Source organism: Thalassophryne amazonica, chromosome 9 (assembly GCF_902500255.1).
Source record: "Thalassophryne amazonica chromosome 9, fThaAma1.1, whole genome shotgun sequence".
Classification (NCBI taxonomy): Eukaryota; Metazoa; Chordata; class Actinopteri; order Batrachoidiformes; family Batrachoididae; genus Thalassophryne; species Thalassophryne amazonica.
In genome coordinates this window covers 81,469,347-81,494,104 of record NC_047111.1, presented here as the reverse complement: position 1 = coordinate 81,494,104, position 24,758 = coordinate 81,469,347, and the positions used below count along the sequence as shown (strand labels likewise).

General features: G+C 42.9%; 1 protein-coding gene across 2 annotated transcripts in view; it reads left to right on the top strand.

Annotated features, from left to right (window-relative positions):
* The window catches only part of il13ra2 (interleukin 13 receptor, alpha 2), a 43,331-nt gene extending 20,943 nt beyond the window's left edge, over positions 1-22,388 (top strand). For both annotated transcript variants that reach the window (XM_034178540.1, XM_034178541.1), the window contains exons 8-9: positions 9,702-9,849; positions 21,092-22,388. In XM_034178540.1, coding sequence (XP_034034431.1) covers positions 9,702-9,849; positions 21,092-21,384 — 441 coding nt within the window. In that variant the 3' untranslated portion in view covers positions 21,385-22,388. The remainder of the gene's footprint in view (positions 1-9,701; positions 9,850-21,091) is intronic.
* The last annotated feature ends 2,370 nt before the right edge of the window (positions 22,389-24,758 follow it).

Sequence of the window (24,758 nt, the reverse complement as noted above, 5' to 3'; positions counted from 1 at the left end):
ACTGAGAAATAAACATCACGACATACTTGTGTTGTGTACTGAGAATCCTCTGTAGTCTGTACCTTGAAATTTGATTAAACCACCCTTGAAAACACGTGTCTGGCTCAAGTGACAGATCAGTCCATATATTATATAGTATAGTCATATATATTGCGTGCCCAGGTTAGGGGCACTGACATTCATGACTCTTTGGTGTTGGCCTTTGAGATTAAAAGATGTCTGGGAAGTGCTTGTGAGGTCGTTGGACAGAGGTGTTTGGTGATACATATCTCTGCAGGAGAATGAAGGTCCAGGGTTTTAAGGCTTCCAGTCTTATCGTACAGTAGTGTTCAGAATAATAGTAGTGCTATGTGACTAAAAAGATTAATCCAGGTTTTGAGTAATATAATACAATAATAGTAGTGTGGCATTCAGTCAGTGAGTTTGTCAATTTTGTGGAACAAACAGGTGTGAATCAGGTGTCCCCTATTTAAGGATGAAGCCAGCACCTGTTGAACATGCTTTTCTCTTTGAAAGCCTGAGGAAAATGGGACATTCAAGACATTGTTCAGAAGAACAGCGTAGTTTGATTAAAAAGTTGATTGGAGAGGGGAAGTCTTATGCACAGGTGCAAAAAATTACAGGCTGTTCATCTACAATGATCTCCAATGCTTTAAAATGGAAAAAAAAAAAAAAAAAAAAAACAGACGCATGGAAGAAAACGGAAAACAACCATCAAAATGGATAGAAGAATAACCAGAATGGCAAAGGCTCACCCATTGATCAGCTCCAGAATGACCAAAGACAGTCTGGAGTTACCTGTAAGTGCTGTGACAGTTAGAAGGCACCTGTGTGAAGCTAATTTATTTGCAAGAATCCCACTGCAAAGTCCCTCTGTTAAATAAAAGACGTGCAGAAGAGGTTACAATTTGCCAAAGAATACATCAACTGGCCTAAAGAGAAATGGAGGAATATTTTGTTATTTTGATGAGAGTAAAATTGTTCTTTTTGGGTCCAAGGGCCGCAGACAGTTTGTGAGATGACCCCCAAACTCTGAATTCAAGCCACAGTTCACAGTGAAGACAGTGAAGCATGGTGGTGCAAGCATCATGATATGGGCATGTATATGGGCTTGCAAAAATGACATGCTGAAGAGATTACTATTTGCCAAAGAACACAGTAACTGGCCTAAAGAGAAATGGCACAACATTTTGTGGATTGATGAAACTAAGATTGTTCTTTTTGGGTCTAGGGGCTGCAGACAGTTTGTCAGATGACCTGAATTCAAGCCACAGTACACTGTGAAGACAGTGAAGCATGGTGGAGCAAGCAACATGATATGGGCATGTTTCTCCTACTATGGTGTTGGGCCTATATATCGCATACCAGGTATCATGGATCAGTTTGGATATGTCAAAATACTTGAAGAGGTCATGTTGCCTTATGCTGAAGAGGACATGCCCTTGAAATGGGCATTTCGACAATGACCCCAAGCACACTAGTAAATGAGCAAAATCTTGGTTCCAAAGCAACAAAATTAATGCCTCGCAGATGTGAAGAAATCATGAAAAACTGTGGTTATACAACTAAATACTAGTTTAATGATTCACAGGATTGCTAAAAAAAAGCAGTTTGAACATAATAGTTTTGAGTTTGTAGCGTCAACAGCAGATGCTACTATTATTGTGAACACCCCCTTTTCTACTATTTTTTACTAATAGCCCAATTTCATAGCCTTAAGAGTGTGCATATCATGAATGCTTGGTCTTGTTGGATTTGTGAGAATCTACTGAATCTACTGGTACCTTGTTTCCCATGTAGCAATAAGAAATATACTCAAAACCTGGATTAATCTTCTTAGTCACATAGCACTATTATTCTGAACACTACTGTATGGTTATGAAACTTGGACGCTAACCAGCGACCTAAGGCGATGGCTGGATGTCTGTGGTTACTGAGGGAGACTCAGATGAGGAGTATCACTTGCACTGTGAGGGAGCGTCAGCTTTAACATGTTGGTCATGTGGTACGTTTCTCTGTACATGATCCACAACATAGGTGCCTGAGTGTTGAGGACTCCAATGGCTGGAAAAGGCCAAGGGGTCGCCCATACTTCACCTGACTGTGGCAGACAGATGGTTACTGTTAAAAGGTGGGGATGGATTGGTTGTCTGCCTGGGTGGTTTCCACCCAGGACTCATGGTGGTTCCGTGGTGTCATGGATGCAGCAAAGCACAACACCTTTAGTGCAGCAAATAACTGAAACAATACTTCACATGATGATACAAGCACCAAATCCAGCACAAATTCTCCTTAGACATTGCTCTTTTGAAAATAACTGACTGGCTAATTGAATTTTCAATAGGCGGTCACATAGGGGTCAGTTAAAGAATTACACAGGGTTAAAATATAAAAATACTCCAATTATATTGAAAACTATACCACATTATTTATCTAATCATAAAGATTCCAAAAAGGTATAGTTTGGGCTATCTATGACTAAATGTTATGGAGTTATGGAGTAAAAACATTAAGAATGTGATAAAGGCCAAATTCAGTTTGTACAGGGGTCAAAAGTTAAAGTTACTCCAATTTTAGTAAAAAATTGTGCAAATTGTTGATTGAGCTACTTGGATTAATAAATTGAATAGTTTTGACTGTGTTGTAACGTGATAACTAAGCATGATACATGGTGCAAACTATTCCTTTTGAAACCCTATTAACTCAACCAATAATTTGCATTACCTTTGAACAAAATTGGACCAACTCTAACTTTTGACCCCTGTACAAACTGAAACTGAACTCTGTCACCATTCTTGTTGTTTTTATCCCATAACTCTATAGAATTCAGTCATAGATTGTCCAAATTATACCTTTTTGGAATCTTTACAAACAGACAAATAATGTGGTATAATTTTCAATATGACTGGAGCATTTTTATATTTTGACCCCTATGTAATTCTTCAATTAACCCCTACGTGGCCGCCTATTGAAAATTCAAGTGGCACGTCGGTTTTTCAAAAGAGTAATACCTAAGGTGTACTTTTGCCAAATTTGGTGCTTGTATCACATTTGAAGGATTCCTCTGTAAATTTTCTGTTATCTGCTGCACTACTTGCATGCTTCCAGAAATAACAAAAAATTGAATTTTTAATTTTTTTATTACTCAATGCAACTTTTACCCATTTAACACACTTTCCTTCACTGATAAGAAGGTTTACATGGTTCTCAAGTTGATTGGACCTATGGGGAATTGATCCCCCTCAGAGGGCCCCACCAATGGGGTATACAAAATTATCCTCATATTTAAGAAAAAGAAATGCTATACTGCTCTGTTGTACTCAAGTAAGGGGCATGGAGCGCAGAAACAAAACATTAGTGGGCAAAATGTATAGTTAGGCCATTTAAAGAAACTTGGGGCCAGTTAAGGGCCCTTGATCACTCTGATCACGGTCATGTTAGGACGTATCCAAGACTAATGCATTTAGGATATTCAGTCCAGATTATTCATATGGCTCAAAAGTAGATCATAAGGATTTATTGGTGGCTCAGAAAGAAAAATAAGTTAGTTGAGTTTCCAATATGTAGACCTCAGAGGTGGGAGTAAGTCACTGTCAAGTCATCAATCTGCAAGTCCCAAGTCAAGTCTTAAGACTTGAGACTTGACTCGGGACTTGCTGATTCATGACTTGATGGTGACTTACTCCCACCTCTCGTAGACCTGGGTTCTGTTCTTGGTCATGCTACAAGACACTTCATCTCCAATGTTCCAGACCCTCCAGTTGGAAATAAATACAGGCCTTGGCTGGGGAAGTAATCTGCATCCAGGAGGGGTCACAGACTTTTATCTGCTTCACGTGATAGACGGCTTTGAAGCCAATGGCAGTTAGGGCCTGTGTAGGAACTTCACAAGCTATCCAGCAGTAATATATCAAATATGTATAAATAAATAAAAATTTGCTCCACATTTCCCAGCTGTAACAATACAGTGATTAACATGTCAAAGTATCAATAATTCTAAAAATAGTCATTCTGCATCATGCATATTTTTAGTTTTTGGTAATTTACATATATTTGGTGCTAATACATTTGCTCTGTTACTTAAGGAACGCTTTGAATACAAGATTTTTTCTTGTTACAGGGAATTTACAATTGCAATGGGGCTTCACTCCTTTTACTTTTGTTATCAAAGTAAACGATCTGAGTACTTCTTCCAGCACTACGATGACTCACTGTGTTCTGTGTTTACAACTCACCTTTGCTTCTAAGGAATCCATGGGGACTTTGTGTAGATACTTTCATTTTTGCAGATTGTTGAGCACATGTAAAAGCAAAAACAGTGTCACGCCACCTGCGGGTTAAACTGCTCTGTTGTTGCTGAAACAGGAAATGTTAAATGCATACTCTCATGCGTGCCACTAGCTTATGGCAAGTCAACAGTGGATGCTCTCGTTTTGGCCGAATAACAATATATAGTTTTTGTATATTCTGTGTTAGTACGCGGCCGATGTGCTTGATGAATTCCTGTACAAAAAGTAGTTCCCAGACCTGCGTTTTCATGGGTAACAAAAGCATCAGGAGTATATTTGGCACAAGAACTTGTCTATCTTGTGTGTTTTTACTCTTAAATGATCGTAAGTCAATGCTCACACTCATCCAGCAGCCTCTTCTCATGTTGGTAAATTCAGCCCTGGGTCAGGCGAAAGTAGTCCAGCGAGCTATCCCACAATGCCAAAATAGCAGACATGTCGCTCCAACGAGAGCGGCACGCTGAGCAGGGTGTGCTAAATGTTGAGTCCCTATTGAATTCTGGAAAGCTAACTTGAGAGGCAGGACGCACCTTGACAGCTCATGAGGTCAGTCAGTGAATATTTAGTGTGTAAACTGCATGATGTTTTTTTAGCCATCCTAATGCACCCAGAAGGATTTACTGAAAATAAAGTCTGAAGGACCTAAATGAGATGGTGAGGACTTTCCAGGCATGTGAGAGGCAAATAAAGAAAAATGGTTAATGTGGTGGGGGGTTTAGATGGGTGTAGTGGGGGGTCTGGGGAAAAAAGTCTGACGGACCTAAATAACATGGTGAGATGCTGAAGAGCTTTGCTTGTTCATGTCTGTGACATATTTATATTATTTATACCAACATATGAAAGAATTCCTGAAAATTCTTATGTTAAAAGAAAAAGATGCCATTCAGGTCCAAAATAGGAGGTGCGCTGGCCCTCACCTGTATCTATTGGATTCCCAAGATTACAAAGCTGATATGCTGCAGTTTTTACAGAATTACTGATGGAAAATTTGCTGAGCCACTCTCTGACTCATTGACTAATTCCGTGGTATCCGTGCTTGCTCTGTTGATTGCAGAGGAAACTGCATTGAATCTTATATAAAGTAGATAATCTGTTGAGAAAGTGAATGCACGGAGCCACGTTAGGGGGCGTAAATGAGCGGTCAATAGGAATACCAATAAATAACAATTTATTTTGCAAAGGTGCAAACAGTGTCCAAAATATGCAGAGTCCAATTAATAATAAATGGTGACACGTGGGCAGGCCCGAGGGTAGGAGACGCCTATCCAGAGAAGAGCCGGAACCCACGAAGTTCCACCGCCAGCCGGAGGCCTGCAACACACCGGAGCTGCCAAGTCCTGGTACCCCCAGGTGGCCACCGATCGAGGCTGTCGGACCGGTACTGCTGGCAGGAGCAAAAACACATTAGGTGGGTGTGTGTACACCCAGCAAACAGTCAGCAAAAACCACAGTAATCCTCCTGAAGGAAAACTCCAATAACTCCCAGAGTGCAGAGGAAAACTGGAGAACGTGCAGTGTCAATTGTTATACTTAGAAAGTAAGAACTGAGGAGTGGAGACACCAACTCCTCCAAACTTCCCACAAACTTGGCTCCAAGCTGCAAGTATATATTCACAACTGCAAAGACTTCAGTAACAATGAATGTGCGAACGGCACAAAAGGCTGAGTAAGTTTACCTGCATGGTAAGCGGATAACTCGGCAGAGTTATGGTGTCTCTCCCAGGCTTTTATGGATGAAGTGATGAATGCTGGAAAACAGCTGACAACGGTGCACACCTGGTGGCACCAAAAAGGCCAGTGCCCCCTCTAGAGGCCCAAACGCTGCCATCCTGGCAGGGTGCCATCTGGTGGTGGGCCAGCAGTACCTCCTCTTCAGCGGCCCACACAACATAATCAGATTTTAGATTCTTCAGACACATCATTCATTCTATGTATAGACTTAATTCCACTCAAATGTATATGTTGGTCATAATGTCACAAATCCAGTGTAATAGTTTCTGCTCATGGGATTTGGTAAAAAACAAAAAACAAAAACAAAGGAGGTTTAAAGTTAAATTGAACAGAATAGAACAGACTAGAATAGAGCCTTTATTGTCATTGTACATACATACAACAAAATTTGTCCTCCCATCCTAATTACAGTTAGACACGATCCCACCACTAGGAGCAGTGGGCCACAGTTTGGCGCCCGGGGACCAACTCCAGATGTAGAGACTCTGCCTTGGTCAGGGGCAGAGAAAGGAGCAGACCCTAAATAAGTATGTTTTTGATTGTGGGAGGAAACTGGAGTGCCTGGAGGAAACCCATGCAGACACGGGGAGAACATGCAAAACTCCACAGAAAGGCTGGGAATCGATCCCACGACCTTCTTTCTGTGAGGCACCAGTTGTTATTACATTGCTGAATAAGTGATAGACAAATTGGTATTAAATGTTGAAAAATCTAAAATAATGCTTTTTTCAAATTCATCAGTTTCTTTGAAGACAGTACCAGCTATTAAAAATGTCCAAGGTCAAGCTCTTGAGCTGGTCACTAATTATAAGTATTTGGGTTTAATTTTAATTGCTCTCCTTCAAAGCTCATATTAGGCACTTGATTTCTAAACTGAGGGTGAAGCTTGGGTTCTTCCATAAAAACAAGTCCTGTTTCTCCCTCGAAGCCCGGAAGCGTCTGATAAATGCTACTTTCATGCCTCTATGGGACTGTGATGATGTTGTGTATTTATGTGCTTCTAGCATGTGTTTGCAGTCCTTGTCTCCAGTGTATCATTGTGCTCTCAGATTTATCACTGGTTGTAGCCACCTTACCCATTACTGCGAACTTTATGCCAAGGCTGGCATGTCCTCTTTGGAACCAAGGCAGCTCATGCACTGGATGACTTTGGTATATAAGGCACTTGTTGGGCTGCTTTCTACGTATCTGTCCATTTTTCTGTGTAGAACTGTAAGCTGCTATGCCTTACACTCGAATGACACTTTGTGTTTTTCGGTTCCTCCTGTTTGAAAAGAAAAGGGAAAGAAAGCTACAGTTTTGGCTCCCCCTTTTCTTGGAATGCCCTCCAAATGGAATTGAAACTGCCTGGGCTAGTTTCACTGACAGCCGTCCGATTGATATTAGAGAACAGACAACGGAAATCCTTTGGACAATGTGTATGTCCTAAATCCTGTCTTAGACCATGAACTTTATTGTGCTTGAGCTTGCATTGTTATTTAAAATAATTCTTGGGTCCATTGGTCAGCTGCTTGGGTTTGTATTTTATGGCGGATGTATTGTATTATTGTTTTATTATTGCTTTGCCTGTTGGTGTGTGCTGTTGCCTTCTTGGCTAGATCACCCCTGCAAAAGAGGTCTTGATCTCAGTGGGTTTTCTTATCTGATTAAATAAAGGTTAAATGAAAATGAGAACAATACTTAATGTTTTTTATTGGAAAAATCACAGTGCCTACACAAAAAAAATCCAAACCCCACTTTCATTACCTCTGCTCAGTTTGATCCATGATCCATGTACATGTGTTGTTAACATCACAATATTATTTTTGTTCAATTCTGCAGATAACTCAAAACCAGCAATACCAAGAAAAACCATTTCTGTTGTCTGCGACACGTGCGCACACATCACGAGACACATGCACTACGTGTGTGGCTTTTTGCAACTCCACAGTTGTGGGGCACTTCGACAAATTTTACATCCAGCTCGACAGTGATTGTCTGCTGACTGTTTTCGTGATGATAGTATGAATGGCCACAATTTTGTAAGTGCCAAATGAGTGGTGTTAGATGTTTGTGTGCGTCAGCTAAAATTTGGCTGACACCTGTCGCGAGAGGGTACGATGGGCTCTCACAGCACACGCTCTGTCTCTCAGCCACTGGTGTGAAAGTGGTGACTCGTAGATGTGAGAATGGTGTTAGAAATTGTACCATGCATCACTTCCTGTACCCCAAGAGTACAATGGATGTTGGATATGTTGTCAGCCTTGCCCTTTTGCCCTTCAGACTCAGAGCTCGCGAGTGGCTGACCAGCGCTTTGTCCACTAAGCAGATCAAAATGACTAACATAAGGATTAAAGTCTGGTCCAGGCTGATACAACCAAGGTTTTGATGGTGAATCTGGTGGGGTTTTTTTTACAGGAAGGTTCATGAATGCTGGACCAAGCGTCACAGTTGTTATCTGTCCACTGGCATGCTGGTCATCATCTTTGCTCTGCACACCTGTGACGAGATGTTGATGTTGCAAAACTAGTCAACACAGCTATGTATCCACAGACTGACCTTCAGGCTGACTTACAGACTGACCTACAGATCTACAGACTGACCCTCTGCCTCTGATGTCCACTTGCTGACTTATTATCTGATTTTGTCGTGTCACTATTAAACCGTTACAAGCGTGAGCTGGATCTGGACCAAGGTTTGGGTTTGGGCTCACAATTACATCCACATAGTAGAGTTTGAGCTACACTGGAACCAATCTTGCCTCTTGGGATCAATGCATTTGGAGATGTTATGACAAGGATTAGTCCCATCAAGGAGCCTTGATGATCTTCTGGCTATCCACGGTATTCCTGACTCAACATTATCAGTGTCTATGAACTAAGAAAACAGATATTTTGGATTGTGCACCTTGATGGACTGAAATATTTTAGTGTCCTGGTTGACAGACAACCTGAGGATAGAGCCTGTAGGAGGCACTACACCTACTAAATGTCCTTATGTAAAAACAGATGGACCTTGGTCCTTTTTCCACAGGTTCTGTGCCATATGTTTTTGGTGGAATTGTGATTCTTTGTCCTCTGGTCCCTTTTCCACATGACGTACTTGTGAAAGGTGATTGTTTTAGGGTTAAGGCAGCAAGTTCGAGACAAGAGGATCCTCTGTTTGAACCCTTGTCAGACTCGAAATGTCTAAGGTCCTTAAGGTAAAGCTCTTTGAGCATCTGCATCAGATAGAAAAGTGCCACTGAAATGCACAAAGGATGTAATTGCTTCTTGGGTACAAATAGACTCTGGAAGGAAATTTTAAATTATTTTTAAGTTGTCTCATACAAAACTTTTTTTGTATGTGTTTTATGTGGGAGATGGATAGACTGATAAAGCATTAAAATATTAGACCGGTAAGGCATACAGTATTTTAGTAGCACTCAGTAGAATATGAGTCTGACTGGAACACACATGGGTTGAAGGATTATTTTAAATCATTTTTTTATTATGCTTTGTTTATTTATTTACATTTTATTTCAACATTATTTTACCTACTTATTAAATAATAATTTATGTATTTATTGTATAGATTAAATTTTTTTCCAATTATTATTTTTCTATTTTTATTACTTTCATTTATTATTATCTTTTATTATTTTAAAGGAATGACAGATTTGTTTTTACATCACATTGACTGTACCTTACATTTGTCTGACAGCGTCAGACTTCAGCCAGGAAGATGAGTCTGACTCTAAACCCTGCTGAGATCACTGAGAGGAGCTGCTTCAGGGTTCGGTCCAGGTTGAATAAGTATTGTGCTGACAAAGCTTTTTGGAGCAACTGGAGTCACTGGACATGCCACTCAGGTAATGATTTGTCCACACACAAACAAAATATAAGGGCACATGCAGTACAGACATCAGCCTAGAAAATAGCACATAGAGAAGTAAAAAATAAAATAAAAACAATAAAAAACCTTATTCACTAAATAATACAGAAAGGTATAAATAAATAGAGAGAGAGAGAGAGAGAGAGAGAGAGAGAGAGAGAGAGAGAAGGAAGATAATCATGTTTCCTCGAACTGGCGCCACTATAGCTGATTAACCCATCCCAGCCTCATGTTTCTATCATGCGCCATTACGAAAAGGGTTGGTTTTCGTGACACGGGTTTTTAATTTTGCTATTTATAATCTTCCCCTTCTCCTAACTCTAACCATTACCATGCCGTAAGTGTGTACCCTCCCAAATATTAACAGTGACCCCCCCAGAATCCCCCTTTCACCCTACATTTTTGTGCCCCTGTGACGAAAAATGTTGCATTTTCGTACCCCCCTCACGAACCCATAGATTAATGTACTTTTCATAACCGAGTCTGACGAGCTGCCATGAGACTGGGTTGAATTAACGTTTGATACTGATGTAGGTGTTGATGTTACAAATTTATGAATTTTGAAGTCCCATTTTTACCTGAAAGTGGAGAATGTCATGGTCCTGGCCATTCCACTGTGACCACCAGTATTTCTATGTATCATCTCCCAGTGATTATATGTTGCTAACCAGTCTTTGTTCTAGTTTGACCTCCTCCTTTTGTTGCCTGCTTTGTGCAGATTTAGTTTGCCTGGACTGACTGCCCGAATTGTGAGTTGATGTAATTGTGTTTTTGGTAACTCCCTCTGCCTAGCTCTTTAAACACTGTGGCCACACTGACTGACTTTCTGGGCTTTGACTTTTCTGGAACTGCCCCAGATTAATCTTATAACTCACACAGGGTGACAGGAGCTTTTAGCAACATTGTAGTTAGTTGTACCAAAGTCCTTGACAGTCTGTAATGTTATGTCTGTGGCTAACTGAGCATCTATGACGTGGTAATTATAGGGACATCTGATAGCTACAATGCTATACTGACACTTACTAGTATGTAACAGACTGTCTCAAGGCCTCTGAAGGGAGCATAATCAATCAATACTCAACAACAGGTGTCCCTAATCTGTGGGGTATCAGGTGTCAACCCAACACTTTGATATAAATAACTATGATGTGGTAGACTGGGTTATTGCTGAAAAACTACCATTAACACCACTGGAAGTTTATCACTTGAGGCCATTGATGACAAGCAGACTAAGTACAATGTGGCTAAATCACAATTAATGTCTCATGGACACCTCTGCTATGCTGACTGATTCTTTATATTTGATCTTGGCCTGCTTGATACTCAGGTTAAAGATCTCTGGACCTGTGTTGATGTCTGTTCTCTGTATTGGGGTCATCAGTATTCAGTATGCAGTTCATTACAGAGAGTTCATTGTGGATCTGTCTGGGTTGACCTTGAACTCTTGATCTTTACTGTTGACTGATAATGAACAGAATCTGGTGCATTGATACTGTCTTCATTAGAAATATGAGGTCTGTTAGAAAACTATCCGACCTTTTTATTTTTTGCAAAAACCATATGGATTTGAATCACGTGTGATTGCATCAGCCAAGCTTGAACCTTCGTGCGCATGTGCGAGTTTTTTCACGCCTGTCGGTTGCGTCATTCGCCTGTGACCAGGCTTTGTGTGAACAGTGGTCCACCCCTCTCGTCGGATTTTTATTGCGAATAAAATGTCTGAACGATTTGGAGCTTTGCTGCATCAAATTTTTCCAGAAACTGTGAGAGACCTCCAGGTGGACACCATTCTGAAAATTCAGATGGCTTTCAGGGACGATTTTATGGGGATTACACAGATTAAGGAGTGCTCCAACCGGTTTAAAGACCGCCCACAGCGGCTGAGAGCACGGCGCACTCCGAGCGCCGATCGACAGGCTGAAACCCCGCTGAAACAACCAGATCATTTCCAAAGTGAAGGCTTTGTTGATCCGGGACGTCGTCTGACTTCCACAGAAATGGCAGAAGACGTGGACATCAGCACTTTTTTGGCACATTCCACTGTTACAGGAGTTTTTGTCATGGAAAGAGAAGCGGAGGGATGCGCCATGGAGCCGCTCATGGCGCGTGACAAAAGCACCTCCGTGTTGGTCTCACAGGACGGCTTTCAGACGGCTTTCGGTGGTTTTTCAGTCGTGTGACTATCCGAGAAATTGTGGATGAGCTGGACATGCCAGAACATGTCCTGTGAGGCTTCATCACGGCGTTGCTTTGCGCCATGCGGCTCCATCCCGATGCGCAAATTTCTCCGCATGTCTGTCTCAATGTGCCAAAAAAGTGCTGATGTCCACGTCTTCTGCAATTTCTGTGGTAGTCAGATGATGTCCCGGATCAACACAGCGTTCAATTTGGAAATGAACGGCACATTCCACTGTTACAGAAGTTTTTGTCATGGAAAGAGGAGCGGAGGAACTCTGCACGTCGCGGCAATAAAGAAGCAGAGGGATGCGCCACCGACAGCCGTCTGAAATCCATCTCAAAGCCATCCTGTGAGACAAACACGGAGGTGGTTTTGTCCCGCGCCATGAACGGCACAGTGGCGCATCCCTCTGCTTCTTTTTCCATGAAAAAAACTCCTGTAACAGTGGAATGTGCCGAAAAAGTGCTGATGTCCACGCCTTATGCCTTTTTTGTGGAAGTCAGATGACGTCCCGGATCAACAAAGCCTTCACGTTGGAAATGATCTGGTTGTTTCAGCGGGGTTTGAGCCTGTCGATCGGTGCTCGGAGTGCGCCACGCTCTCAGACGCTGTGGGTGGTCTTTAAACCAGCTGGAGCACTCCTTAATCTGTGTAATCCCCATAAAATGGTCCCTGAAAGCCATCTGAATATTCCGAATGGTGTCCACCTGGAGGTCTCTCACAGTTTCTGGAAAAAATTGATGCAGCAAAGCTCCAAATCGTTCAGACATTTATTCGCAATAAAAATCCAATGAGAGGGGTGGACCACTGCTCACACAAAGCCTGCTCACGGGTGAATGACGCAACCAACAGGCGTGAAAAAACTCACGCATGCACACGAAGGTTCAAGCTTGGCTGATGCAATCACATGTGATTCAAATCCATATGGTTTTAGCAAAAAATAAAAAGGTCCGATACTTTTCTAACAGACCTCGTACATTTCTTGGATTTCCTCAGTCACCGCACAAGTTTGCTAAATTTTCATCCACTTTTTCCATTGGATTAAGGTCCCTGGATTGGGCTGTCCACTCCATAACATTAATCTTGTTGGTCTGGAGCCAAGATGCTGCTCACTTGCTTGGGTATTTGGGGTCATTGTCTTGTTGAAAGGGCATTTCGTCTTTGGCATATGGTAACATGACCTCTTCAAGAATTTTGATGTATTCAAACTGATCCATAACCCCTGGTATGTGATAAATAGGCCCGACACCATAGTATGAGAAACATCCCCATATCATGTTGCTTGCTCCACCATGCTTCACTGTCTTCACAGTGTACTGTGGCTTGAATTCAGGTCATCTGACAAACTGTCTGCAGTCCCTAGACCCAAAAAGAACAATCTTACTTTCATCAATCCAAAAAATGTTGCGCCATTTCTCGTTAGGCCAGTCAGTGTGTTCTTTGGCAAACTGTAATCTCTACAGCATGCCATTTTTGCAAGAATGGTACTTTCCATTGGCTTCTTGCCCATAAGATTGGGTTCTCACTGGCGTCTTCTCATTGTTACAGTACTCACAGGAAATTTTAGATCTTCTTTGCTCACACGGGAGCTGATCACTGGCTGAGTCTTTGCCATTCTGTCCAATCAGCTTCTTAATCAAAGTACACTGTTATACTGAAAAAATGTCTGGAATGACCCAATTTACTCAGATTTTCAGAGAGAAATGCAGGACAACCAGCATGTACAATATTTGCTGCCTTAAATAAGGGCCACCTGTAAGGGTACAATAAAGGTCACAAAAAGAAAAATCAGAATCAGAAGAAGTTTATTGCCATTGCCAGTGAACAGGATTCACAGACAAGGAATTTGCTTCGGTACAATGGTGAAACATCAAGAAGAGATAAAATGCTAAGATAAAATATAACATATGTGTCAAAATAAGATAAAATTTAAGATAAAAAAAGAAAAAAAAAAGAAATATGAAATATGAAAGGCTGTGTGCAACAGAAAAACAGAGAAACAGAAAAAACAGTGCAGTGGGAGGAGTGCAATTAAAAACCAAAATACACTGTCTAAAGTGACCCGTGATAAAATGATAAAGTGACAGAGTTAAGCTTAAGGTGACTGAGTTATGAGGAGTTCATGAGTCTAACGGCAGAGGGGAAGAAACTGTTCTTATGGCGGGAGTTTCTTGTTCGGATGGACCGTAGCCTCCTGCCCGAGGGGAGTGGATTGAACAGACCGTGTGCAGGGTGAGAAGGGTCAGCTGTGATCCAACCTGCTCGGCCCAGAGTCCTGGAGACGTGCAGGTCGTGGAGAGATGGAAGGCTACAGCCGAATACCTTCTCAGCAGAGGCCACAATGCGCTGCAGTCTGTGTCTGTCCCTGACTGTGGCCCCGGCGTACCACACCGTGATGGAGGAGCAGAGGATGGACTCGATGATGGCCGTGTAGAACTGCACCATCAGCTGGACAGGCATCTTGGCCTTCTTCAGCTGCCACAGGAAGTACATCCTCTGCTGGGCCTTCTTGATGAGGGAGCTGATGGTTGACTCCCACTTGAGGTCCTGGGTGATGGTGGTGCCGAGGAAGCGGTGACAGACCACAGTGGTGATGGGGCTGTTGGTGAGGGCGAGGGAGGGCGGGGGGGCTGTGACTTTCCTGAAGTCCACGATCATCTCCACTGTTTTCTGGGCGTTGAGCTCCAAGTTGTTGCTGCTGCACCAGGTCACCAGCCGGTCCACCTCCCTCCTGTAGGCAGACTCATCCCCATCCGAAATGAGTCCGATGAGGGTGGTGTCGTCCACAAACTTGATGAGCTTTACAGAGTCATGGCTGGAGGTGCAGCAGTTAGTGTACAGGGAGAAGAGCAGAGGGGAAAGGACACAGCCCTGTGGAGATCCTGTGCTGAGAACCCGAGTGTTCGAGACATTTTTTCCCAGCCTTACGCGCTGACTCCGGTCTGTCAGGAAGTCTGTGATCCACCTGCAGGTGGAGTTGGGCACGTGGAGCAGAGAAAGCTTGTCCTGGAGCAAAGCTGGAAGGATGGTGTTGAATGCAGAGCTGAAGTCCACAAACAGGATCCTAGCGTAGGTTCCTGGGGAGTCCAGGTGCTGCAGGATGGAGTGCAGGGCCAGGTTTATGGCGTCATCTACAGACCTGTTGGCTCTGTAGGCAAACTGCAGGGGGTCCAGGAGGGGGTCGGTGATGGACTTCAGGTGGGATAAAACCAGGCGTTCAAAGGTCTTCATGACTACAGACGTGAGAGCCACAGGCCTGTAGTCATTAAGTCCAGTGATGCATGGTTTCTTGGGGACTGGAACTATGATTGAGGACTTGAAACAGACTGGAACATGGCATGACTCCAGGGAGGTGTTGAAGATCCCCGTGAAGACTGGGGCCAGCTCATCAGCGCAGTGTCTCAGGGTGGCAGGAGAGACACAGTCTGGGCCCGGGGCCTTATGTGGATTCAGCCTTTTGAAATGTCTCCTCACGTCCTCCTCTTGGACCAAGAGGGCAACAGGGGGAGTGGGGACGGCAGCAGTGAGAGGGGGAGGTCCAGAGTGTTTGAATATCCAGTTGTGTGGGGGGTGGGGAGGTGTGAGTCCTTGTCTTCAAAGTGTGAATAGAAGACGTTCAGGTCGTTGGCCAGCTTGAGGTCGTTAATAGAACGAGGTGCTTTGGGCTTGTAGTTGGTGATCTCTTTCAACCCCCTCCACACAGAGGCCGAGTCGTTGGCAGAGAACCTTTGCTGCAGATGAGAACTGTACATGGATTTAGCCTTTGCCACCTCCTTGCTAAATCTGTACTTTGCACCTCTATAGCTGTCTCTGTCTCCTTCTCTGAAAGCCACCTCTTTCTGCTGACGGAGCTGCTGGAGTTTAGGTGTGAACCAGGGCTTGTCATTGTTATATCTCACCCTGGTACGCTGTGGGATGATGCTGTCTTCACAGAAATGAATATATGACGTCACAGTGTCCGTGTAGTCATCTTGACTGTCTGTTGAAGCCTCAAACATATCCCAATCCGTGGTGGCCAAGCACGCGCGTAGCTCCTCTACAGCTTCATTGCTTCACACTTTAGACGTCCTCACAACAGGTTTAGAGAGTTTAAGTCTCTGTCTGTACATGGGGATCAAGTAGACCATCATGTGATCTGAGTGCACGGGCCACCGCGCGGTACGCACCACTCACTGTCGTGTAACAATGATCTAACGTGCTCCCTTCTCTGGTCGGGCATTTAACAAACTGTTTGTATTTTGGTAATTCCTGACTGAGATTCCCTTTGTTAAAATCACTGAGAATTATAACAAGAGAGTCCGGAAAGTCTCTCTCCACGCTCATAATCTGATCCGCGAGAGCGTGCTCGGCCTCGTGCACGTCCGCGCTCGGTGGAATATACACAGAGCAAAGTATGAAAGAGTTAAACTCACGTGGAGAGTAGAACGGTCTGCAGTTTATGAGGAGATATTCCAGAGAGGGACAGCAGTGTTGGGAGATCACAGTCACATCGGAGCACCAGGCGTTGTTGATATAGAAGCAGAGTCCTCCCCCTCTAGTTTTTCCACCAGAGAGTGCTCGGTCTCTGTCTGCACGGAGGAGTTGGAATCCTAGTTGGAGCGCGCAGTCCGGTGTCTGTGCATTTAACCACGTCTCCGTGAAGCACAGAACACAAGATGAGGAGAAATCTCTATTCTTCTTCATCAGCAGTGCCAGCTCATCCATCTTGTTGTGGAGTGAGCGGACGTTGGAGAGAAATATGCGCGTGCCCCTTCGTCTGAGGCGCACGAGAGCTCCAACGCGTTTCCCTCTCCGCCGTCGTCTCACTTTTTTGGCCAAAAAGTGAACCAGTTCAGCTGCAGGCACTAAAAAAACTGGCGTAATGTCCGTGGGTGTTGATGATTTGATGTTTAGAAGCTCCTCGCGGGTGTAGGGGCACAATGACACACGATTCACGCACAAAAACAGACAAAACAGGGAGCACCAGAATACCAGGGCGCCTTCACGTGGCGCCATCTTGGAAGGGAATCCCCTTGCAGACACTACTATTTTTATAAATGCAGGACAACCAGCATGTACAATATTTGCTGCCTTAAATAAGGGCCACCTGTAAGGGTGCAATAAAGGTCACAAAAAGAAAAATGCAGACACTGCTATTTTTATAAATGCAGGACAACCAGCATGTACAATATCTGCTGCCTTAAATAAGGGCCTGCAAAATAAAGGTCACAAAAAGAAAAATGCAGACACTACTATTTTTATAAATAGCTTAATATTCCCTTTTTCTTCATTTTCTGTAAAATAATAACAAATTTGATACAATTTTTCTTCATGTTTTGATTTGAAATAGAATGTGCAGTGTTACTAATGCATTTGTGTGTATGGAAATAAAAGCTATTATAAGGATTTTGAGCTTTACTCACTTTTTAAACACACTTCTATTATTTTGAACACAATTGTATATAGATATAATAAACTGATTCCATCTAGGGTTCAGGTGATATAGCAGTAATGGACTTCTATTTTGTTGGTTTTTGTTTTCCTTGATCAGTCTAAATTCGTGACATTAGCAAAGTAAAAATGTAGCTTTAACAATGACATTGGTAACTTGACGTTATAAACTATACGAGGTCTGTCAATAAAGTATAGGTCCTTTTTATTTTTTTCAAAAACTATATGGATTTCATTCATATGTTTTTACGTCAGACATGCTTGAACCCTCGTGCGCACGCGTGAGTTTTTCCATGCCTGTCGGTGACGTCATTCGCCTGTGAGCACTCCTTATGGGAGGAGTCGTCCAGCCCCTTGTCGGAATTCCTTTGTCTGAGAAGTTGCTGAGAGACTGGCGCTTTGTTTGATCAAATTTTTTTCTAAACCTGTGAGACACATCAAAGTGGACACGGTTCAAAAAATTAAGCTGGTTTTCGGTGAAAATTTTAACGGCTGATGAGAGATTTTGAGGTGATACTGTTGTGTGCTGGGGTGTTTGGCTGGCTTGGTTTTTGTTTTTCTGTTTCTCCCATCAGGTGGTATGCGTTCAGGACTGAGTGGCTGACGTGTGGCTGAGTATTAGGACCTCACCCTGAACACCTGAGGCTTGTTATCACGTGCAGGTCATGCAGCTGTGGTATATCTGTCTTGATCAGAGCTTGCTGCACTTAAACCTTGAATGCACAGTGTGTGATTGCCAGAGACTCGACCTTGTGAGCAGACGTGTGAGATCGATGTCAGGAGAACAATCTCACCATTACGGACGCAGAGACCGCTCCAGGTTTGACGCCACAGTCTGTGAAGGAGGATTGGGTGAGGTCTCACGCTCTTCAGCACACTTCCTGAGGTAATTTGGTTTTGGTGACTTTTATGAAGTAATGACAGTGGATTTGGTGTCCCTCACACCTTGTTGTATTGAGCTGTCACGTTATGCTAATTGTCTAATCAGCTTCTGCTGCAGTGGAGATTTGAACTGAGTTGATCCGTGCCTGCAGGGTGAGAAGCTGATATATATTTAAGCCAGGAAGTGTTTGCTGATTGTGTGCACCTTTTGAGCTGTGTCTCTCTGGGTGGAGAGTGTTGGACTCACCTCATGTTTTCTTTCTTCACAGACTCGGTTTGTCGCGGCCACCTGGGGGGTGTCGGCGGGGTCCCTGGGTCCGAACTGCTGTGGCTCCGGACCGTTTGCGCTGCTGAGAGCGCGCCCTGTTTTCACCTCATCAGACCGCGGACATTTTTGGTTGTTTATCACTGCACTCATTATGATTATTAAATTCTATTATCTTTTGAACCGTGCTATGCTTATTTTATGCTGGGTCCTGTCAAACGCTGGGTCGGTGCTCCGACCACGTCCGACACATAACAGATACTGTCGCTTTAAGGACTTCCCACGGAGTGAGACGTCGTGCAGCGCTCTCAGGCGCCGTTGTCAGCCTGTTTCAAGCTGAAAACCTCCACATTTCAGGCTCTATTGATCCAGGACGTCGTGAGAGAACAGAGAAGTTTCAGAAGAAGTCGGTTTCAGCATTTTATCCGGATATTCCACTGTTAAAGGAGATTTTTTTAATGAAAGACATGCGGGCGGATTGCAGCGTCAGCTCGCAGCCACCGCGACGCTCCGCCACAGAAAAAACACCTCCGTTGGAAGCCTTAAGGACAAGTTGTAACATGTCCAGCTGTTAAACAATTTCTCATATACTCACTCCACTGAAAGCCATCAAAAGCCGCCTGGATTTTACAAATGGTTATCAACACGGAGGTGTTTTTCCTGTGCCGCCGCACCGCGCCGGCTGCGTCCCGACACGCGGACCCGTCCGCACGGACCTGTCCGCACGTCTTTCATTAAAAAAAATCTCCTTTAACAGTGGAATATCCGGATAAAATGCTGAAACCGACTTCTGAAACTTCTCTGTTCTCTCACGACGTCCTGGATCAATAGAGTCTGAAATGTGGAGGTTTTCAGCTTGAAACAGGCTGACGACGGCGCATGGGAGTGCTGCACGACGTCTCGCTCCGTGGGAAGTCCTTAAAGCGACAGTATCACCTCAAAATCTCTCATCAGCCGTTAAAAATTTCACCGAAAACCAGCTTAATTTTTCGAACCATGTCCACTTCGATGTGTCTCACAGGTTTAGAAAAAATTTTGATCACACAAAGCGCCAGTCTCTCAGCAACTTCTCAGACAAAGGAATTCCGACGAGGGGCTGGACGACTCCTCCCACAAGGAGTGCTCACATGCGAATGACGTCACCGACAGGCGTGGAAAAACTCACGCATGCGCACGAGGGTTCAAGCATGTCTGACGTAAAAACATATGAATGAAATCCATATAGTTTTTGAAAAAATAAAAAGGACCTATACGTTATAGACAGCCCTCGTATGTTTATTTTGTACTATTATGATTCTTTTTGTTGGCCTTTTATCTTTGGGGTTGAATAAATTTTGTGTATTTGTAATAAACTGAAGGAAAATAAAGATTTTGTAGAGTGGAGATAAGAAATGTACTATGAACAATAATGCTGGATAGTTAATGTTAATAAAAAAATAATTTTGATTAAATTTGGTGAAAATATTCGACAAATTTCAAAGTCATCACTCATCACTCATGTCCAACCGCTTATCCAAGATACAGTTGCGGGGGCAACAGCACCAGCAGGGGACCCCAAACTTCCCTTTCCCAGGGCACATTAACCACCTCTGATTGTGGGATCCTGAGGTGTTCCACCTAATTATGACAATACCTACATACGCAATTACATAACAAATAACGAAAATGAATGACCACATAACACAGAGAGTGGAACATTGGTCTGGGCGCTGAATGGACAGGGGGCGTGTCTGCTCATAGCCGCGGCTGTAAAGATCTCTGCTCCTGGATTTGGAAGGACATGAACTAACAACATTCCTCCATGAGGTGCATGTCTCTGTCTGCTATCCTGGAAATATATAAAACATCTTTCACCTTTGCGCCAGGCTGCAGAGGTTGCACACAGTGTACCTTGTCCATGTCTTTGATTTCAAGCATTTTTCCGCACTGATTACAAGGCAGTGATGGTAGCATAGTGGTAACGTTTCTGTCTGATAATCAGAGCTCATGGGTTTGAATCCCGTGAGTGATTTTTTTTTTTTAACCAGGGTTATTTAACCGCAGGGTTCTGTATTGCATCCTCTTTTATGTATTATTTATATCAACCGAGTGATATTCACTAATTATACAGCTGATTTTTATTTTATTGTTCTCCACATCAGCGTTGTGATGTCTTTTTGCTTGAAAGACACCATCGCATGCGTGAACCATCACAATGTCGCCCGTTGGAGCAATGTTTCGTCGTTCACTCATATGAGCTGTTTCGCCATGAGTCGCCCTGAGTTGTACTTATTCGTATTATGTATGAAGGGGCCCTAAACAATGAGGGGTTTGGACCCTCGACAGAGGTAAATTATGCAATTAAAGTGCCCTTATATTTTTGAATTGTGTCCATACATACTGAATGTTTAGGTCACATGTTTCTTGTGAAAGCATTCCATAGATCTATCGTTGACATACGTCTATCTGCTCTTTATGCCTTAGACAATAAAGAAGTGCCTTCTGAGCCACTGGAACCTAGACCTGTCTACACACACGCTGTTGTGGCTGTAATCCTGATAGTGGTGTTGGTACTGTGCTTAGTGGGTTTTTTTCAATATGTGAGTATGTGCAAGAATATCAAAGAATTTAGAGCTAATTTGTCAAGAGATAAACCGGGGCTGGATCCAGAATCCAAATCTGACAGATTCACATTTGTGAAAAATTTCCTTATCACTTCTGAGGAGCGAATGAGTGGAGTCATAACAACGCAGAGTGCAGCTGCTACATGTATATAAATATATATATCAATCAGACACTCTGACCTTCAATTTCATATTTTATTTTAGTTTAAAAATACGCTAACTAAATTCCTTTTTTTTTTTCATTTAAAGTACTTTGTGTGCATCTCATCCTTTTAGTTAAGGTACAAACTGTGTCTAAAGCCGAAATAGAGAGTACTAAAAGGTAATAGTGTAAAATTGGATTTTAAATTTTTAGTGGTTTTTAAAAATAATTAATATTTTCCTGCTAAGTGGATGTATTGACATTTATTTGAATTCATGATGAAGTTTAAAAAGGAGATAATTTGTCATAGTTATACAGGTTTGTACAGTTTGCCATAATTAAATGTACCCAGGGCCCCGCACATTGTACATCAACACCCTCTTTATTCTTCATACCTAAAAAGCTACATGAGCCGGGTGCTACATAAGTAATATCCACAACAGGCTTGGTAACAATAGGGTATACACACTGAAAAAATAATTAGACCAACCTAATAAAGTGCTTCAACTGGAAACTAATGAATTAGGTTGGCACAAAATAACTTAATATTCCAACTTCTTAGTGTAATTTGGTCAAATTTATTCAGACTGTGATCAGGCTACAAAACATACATAAGTTTGATTTAAAAAAAAAATGGACACCTATAACAAACATTACTACACACACGTCTGTAAAAGTTATACTTTGGGGATGAGCGGATTTATGCACTCTGACGATGCACTGTTATAGTTCATGTTAACTTCTTGCCGGCTCGGTTGCCATACATATCAGACAACATACTGTATTAGCCATAATTTTGTGTGTGATGTTTTTGTGCTGTGTTTTTATTGCACATTTCCACATAGTGAAGTCAGAAAAACTATAGAGCGAAATTAATCTCAAAATGGTCAGAAATCTATTCTGGATGATCCTCAAACGAATAGTAACATATTAATAAATTTTATTCATATATTATTATTAATATAATATGTATTCATACACTCAACAAAAATATAAACGCAACACTTTTGGTTTTGCTCCCATTTTGTATGAGATGAACTCAAAGATCTAAAACTTTTTCCACATACACGATTTCACCATTTCCCTCAAATATTGTTCACAAACCAGTCTAAATCTGTGATAGTGAGCACTTCTCCTTTGCTGAGATAATCCATCCCACCTCACAGGTGTGCCATATCAAGATGCTGATTAGACACCATGATTAGTGCACAGGTGTGCCTTAGACGGCCCACAATAAAAGGCCACTCTGAAAGGTGCAGTTTTATCACACAGCACAATGCCACAGATGTCGCAAGATTTGAGGGAGCGTGCAATTGGCATGCTGACAGGAGGAATGTCAACCAGAGCTGTTGCTCGTGTATTGAATGTTCATTTCTCTACCATAAGCCGTCTCCAAAGGCGTTTCAGAGAATTTGGCAGTACATCCAACCAGCCTCACAACCGCAGACCACGTGTAACCACACCAGCCCAGGGCCTCCACATCCAGCATGTTCACCTCCAAGATCGTCTGAGACCAGCCACTCGGACAGCTGCTGAAACAATCAGTTTGCATAACCAAAGAATTTCTGCACAAACTGTCAGAAACCGTCTCAGGGAAGCTCATCTGCATGCTCGTCGTCCTCATTGGGGTCTCGACCTGACTCCAGTTCGTCGTCGTAACCGACTTCAGTGGGCAAATGTTCACATTCGCTGGCATTTGGCACGTTGGAGAGGTGTTCTCTTCACGGATGAATCCCGGTTCACACTGTTCAGGGTAGATGGCAGACAGCGTGTGTGGCGTCGTGTGGGTGAGCGGTTTTCTGATGTCAGTGTTGTGGTTCGAGTGGCCCATGGTGGCGGTGGGGTTATGGTATGGGCAGGCGTCTGTTATGGACGAAGAACACAGGTGCATTTTATTGATGGCATTTTGAATGCACAGAGATACCGTGATGAGATCCTGAGGCCCATTGTTGTGCCATACATCCAAGAACATCACCTCATGTTGCAGCAGGATAATGCACGGCCCCATGTTGCAAGGATCTGTACACAATTCTTGGAAGCTGAAAATGTCCCAGTTCTTGCATGGCCGGCATAGTCACCGGACATGTCACCCATTGAGCATGTTTGGGATGCTCTGGACCGGCATATACGACAGCGTGTACCAGTTCCTGCCAATATCCAGCAACTTCGCACAGCCATTGAAGAGGAGTGGACCAACATTCCACAGGCCACAACTGACAACCTGATCAACTCTATGCGAAGGAGATGTGTTGCACTGCATGAGGCAAATGGTGGTCACACCAGATACTGACTGGTATCCCCCCCAATAAAACAAAACTGCACCTTTCAGAGTGGCCTTTTACTGTGGACAGTCTAAGGCACACCTGTGCACTAATCATGGTGTCTAATCAGCATCTTGATATGGCACACCTGTGAGGTGGGATGGATTATCTCAGCAAAGGAGAAGTGCTCACTATCACAGATTTAGACTGGTTTGTGAACAATATTTGCGGGAAATGGTGATATTGTGTATGTGGAAAAAGTTTTAGATCTTTGAGTTCATCTCATACAAAATGGGAGCAAAACCAAAAGTGTTGCGTTTATATTTTTGTTGAGTGTATATGTACATTCATTTGGGAGTGTATTTCCATTTGTAATGTTCTCCTGTTACATTTCTGTACATTTCAAAGTTGTATAGTTTTTGTTTTGTTTTTTGAGGACTTTCAGTCAGGTCTGGGACGTTGGACCTGTGCTGCAAGTTTCTGAATCTACCACACCACTGAACTGCCCCAGGTTCTGGACAGAAACCACCCAGACAAATGACAAGTCCATCTCCACCTCCCAAAAGTAACCATCTATCTGCTGCAGGAAGACGAAAGCTGGGAGTGTCCTTGGTCTTCTTGATTGCTGAGGTCCTCAACACTGAATTTTTAGCGTTCTGCATCATGCCAAGAGAAATGTGCCACATGGTCACAATGTCGCAGCTGATTCAGATTCAGAATTCAGATTCTGTCCCCACTCAGCAGAGTGCTCACAGTATGCCCGCATATAGGCTTGCTGTGATGTCCAGCAACTTCTTGAGGATCCAACAAATCCAACAAATTCTGAGGATGTCCCAGACAGCAGCCACATGAACTGAATCAAATGCTTCACGAAAATCAACATAGGCCACAAAAAAGCAATGCAGAAAATCACACTTGCATTCAATGAGTACCTGCAGAGCTGAGATGTGTTCAACAGTCTTGGGTGTGAAGTGGGTTGTCTTTTTCAAATAGCGGCAATTTACTTGGACTGAATCCTGTTAAGAATAATTCTTGCAAGTACATTTCTCAGTTCAGAAAATGTAATAATGCCCCTGACACTACTGAAATCCAGGTTATCAATCTTTTCTTTCCAGAGTGGGATG